General features: G+C 67.0%; 1 protein-coding gene across 1 annotated transcript in view; it reads left to right on the top strand.

Moving 5' to 3' along the window:
* CDC25B (cell division cycle 25B) overlaps positions 1-2,193 on the top strand; it is a 6,682-nt gene extending 4,489 nt beyond the window's left edge. The window contains exons 6-12 of the mRNA XM_026070601.1: positions 8-127; positions 496-570; positions 955-1,131; positions 1,255-1,350; positions 1,506-1,568; positions 1,655-1,753; positions 2,056-2,193. Of these exons, the coding sequence (XP_025926386.1) occupies positions 8-127; positions 496-570; positions 955-1,131; positions 1,255-1,350; positions 1,506-1,568; positions 1,655-1,753; positions 2,056-2,193 (768 nt within the window). The remainder of the gene's footprint in view (positions 1-7; positions 128-495; positions 571-954; positions 1,132-1,254; positions 1,351-1,505; positions 1,569-1,654; positions 1,754-2,055) is intronic.
* Positions 2,194-2,318: the final 125 nt, after the last annotated feature.

The following is a 2,318-nucleotide window of genomic DNA, read 5'->3' as shown; positions in this document are numbered from 1 at the left end:
CCCCGAGAAGGAGAACGTGCCCGAGGGCGAGAGCCCCGTGACGCTGCGCCGCTGCTCCCTGACCTCCTCCATGGCCGAGGAGGAAGACGACGGTTTCATGGAGATCCTGGATGAGGAGGACATGAAGGTGGGCAGAGCTCCTCCGCCCCGGGCGCCGCGTCCGCCAGCCCTGYGGCCGCTGCCGGGCAGGGATGTCCCCGAGCATGGCCCGAGGCCTCGGATGCGGCTCCGGCACCCGGATCGCTCTGTCCCGTCTCCCTAAGGGACGGGAGCATCCCTGTGGGAGCTGACCGTGGGTGATCCTGCCCTGCTGGGTGCCCGTAGCATCCTCGAGCTGCCCCGTGGCCCCCGGCACTGCAAAGCCCCTCTGTCCCATTGCACCCCCCTTCCCGGGCCGGTCCCTGGGAGGGGAGCAGGGGGTTCTTCGGGGGGGGTGGCTGTCCTGGTGGGGTTCGAGCTGTTCATGCGCTCCTCCGCCTCTTCCTGCCGCTCCAGAGTGACGCGGACGTGCCGCAGGGGATGGAGAACCTGCTCACCGCCCCGCTGGTGAAGAAGGAGGAGGCAGAGCCGGTAGGTGGGACCCCCCCCTGCGCCCCAACCCCCCCTAGACCCTGCCTTGGGGGCCTGGGGGACACCTGGGGGGTGCAGGTCTCYGTGGCCCACCCTGGGACCATCCCCTGCCCCAGGATGCTGCTCCGGATGGGTCCCGCTCCCGTGTCCCACGTGGGGATGCAGGAGGGACCTCGGGTCACAGAGGTCCCACACCGTGTCCCTGTCACCTCCCAAAGCTGGAGGATGGTGGCCTGAAACAGCCCTGGGTCCCCTCTCCATCATGGACCTGCCGGAATTAGCCCCGGGGCTCCGGGCGCATCCCGGGCATCCATGTGCTCCGCACAGGAGCAGGCGGGATGCCGGGCCCGCAGGGCGGTAACGCGGGGGCTCTCGTCCCACCAGCGGCCGGCGAAGCGCGGCAAGTGCCGGCAGCTCTTCCGCTCGCCCTCGATGCCCAGCAGCGTGATCCGGCCCATCCTGAAGCGGCTGGACAGGCCCCTGGACCGGGACACCCCGGTGAAGACCAAGCGGCGGCGGAGCGTGGCCGGCACCCCCGTGGAGGAGAAGACGGCCGAGCCGGTAGGTGCTGCAGCGACGCTCGGGGCTGGCGGTGCCGTGGCTCCGCCGCAGCTGAACCCTTCCCCAGTGGGATTGCTCCAGCCTCTGGAACGAGGCAGGAACGCTAACGCCCGTCCCTTGCAGAAAGCGCGGCTGCTGCGCTCCCGGTCCTTCTGCCACGAGGAGATCGAGAACATGCTGGCTAACGACCACCGGGAACTCATCGGAGACTTCTCCAAGGTAGGATCCTGCTGAAACGTCGAGGAAGCGCTTGGCGCTCCCGCGGTGCCGGCCAGGCGGCTCCGAAACGCCGGAGCGGAGCAGGGGGTCTCCCCGGTCCCGCTCCCTGCCGACTGCCCGGAGCCGTAACCCATCCCGTAACRCGTCTCTTCCAGGCCTACCTCCTGCAGACGGTGGAAGGGAAGCACCAGGACCTGAAGTACATCTCCCCGGAGATGGTAAGGGAGGCGGTGCGGTGCGGTGCCGGGGGCCGCCGTGCCCGCTCYGGCCTCGGCACGGCGTGACGGGCTCCTCGCCTCCGCAGATGGTGGCSGTGCTGAACGGGCAGTTCAGCAGCCTCATCGAGAGCTGCGTGATCGTGGACTGCCGCTACCCCTACGAGTACGAGGGAGGACACATCAAGGTGAGCGCCGCTCCACTCGGTGCAGCCGGAGCCCCCGGGCAAGGGTTGGGATGGGACAGCAGATCTCCAGATCACCTCGTGCTAAGTGTCATAGTCAAAAAACACCAAAACCAAACCATCTGACCTCTTCTGAAGATGCTGAGATCCCTCCTGAGCCTGATGGTGCCACTCAGGGGTCCCAGTGGGTGGGAGGAGGATGGGGACAGCGGATCCTCCCCAGGGATGCACGGGGTGGTGGAGAAGTGAGGTTCCCYGGACAGACCAGAGCCCATGTGATGAAGATGCCCTTCATCCCTCTGCAGGGTGCTGTCAACCTGCCCATGGAGCAGGACGTGGAGGACTTCCTGCTCAAGAAGCCCATCGTGCCCTTCGACRCCGCCAAGAGGGTGATCGTGATCTTCCACTGTGAATTTTCCTCCGAGAGGGGTCCCAGGATGTGAGTGTCTCGTGCACGGGATGTTCCTCCCCGCAGGCTCGCGGAGATCTGGTGCTTCACGGGATGGCTTTGGAGGGACCTGCTTCCGGGACTGCTTGGGGCTTGTCCAAAAAAAACCTTGTCCGAAAT

The sequence above is a fragment of the Apteryx rowi genome, unplaced genomic scaffold (genome assembly GCF_003343035.1).
Source record: "Apteryx rowi isolate R43461 unplaced genomic scaffold, aptRow1 scaffold_315, whole genome shotgun sequence".
NCBI classification, from domain to species: domain Eukaryota; kingdom Metazoa; phylum Chordata; class Aves; order Apterygiformes; family Apterygidae; genus Apteryx; species Apteryx rowi.
Note: the sequence above shows the minus strand (reverse complement) of the source record. Positions and strands in the feature narration are given on the sequence as shown.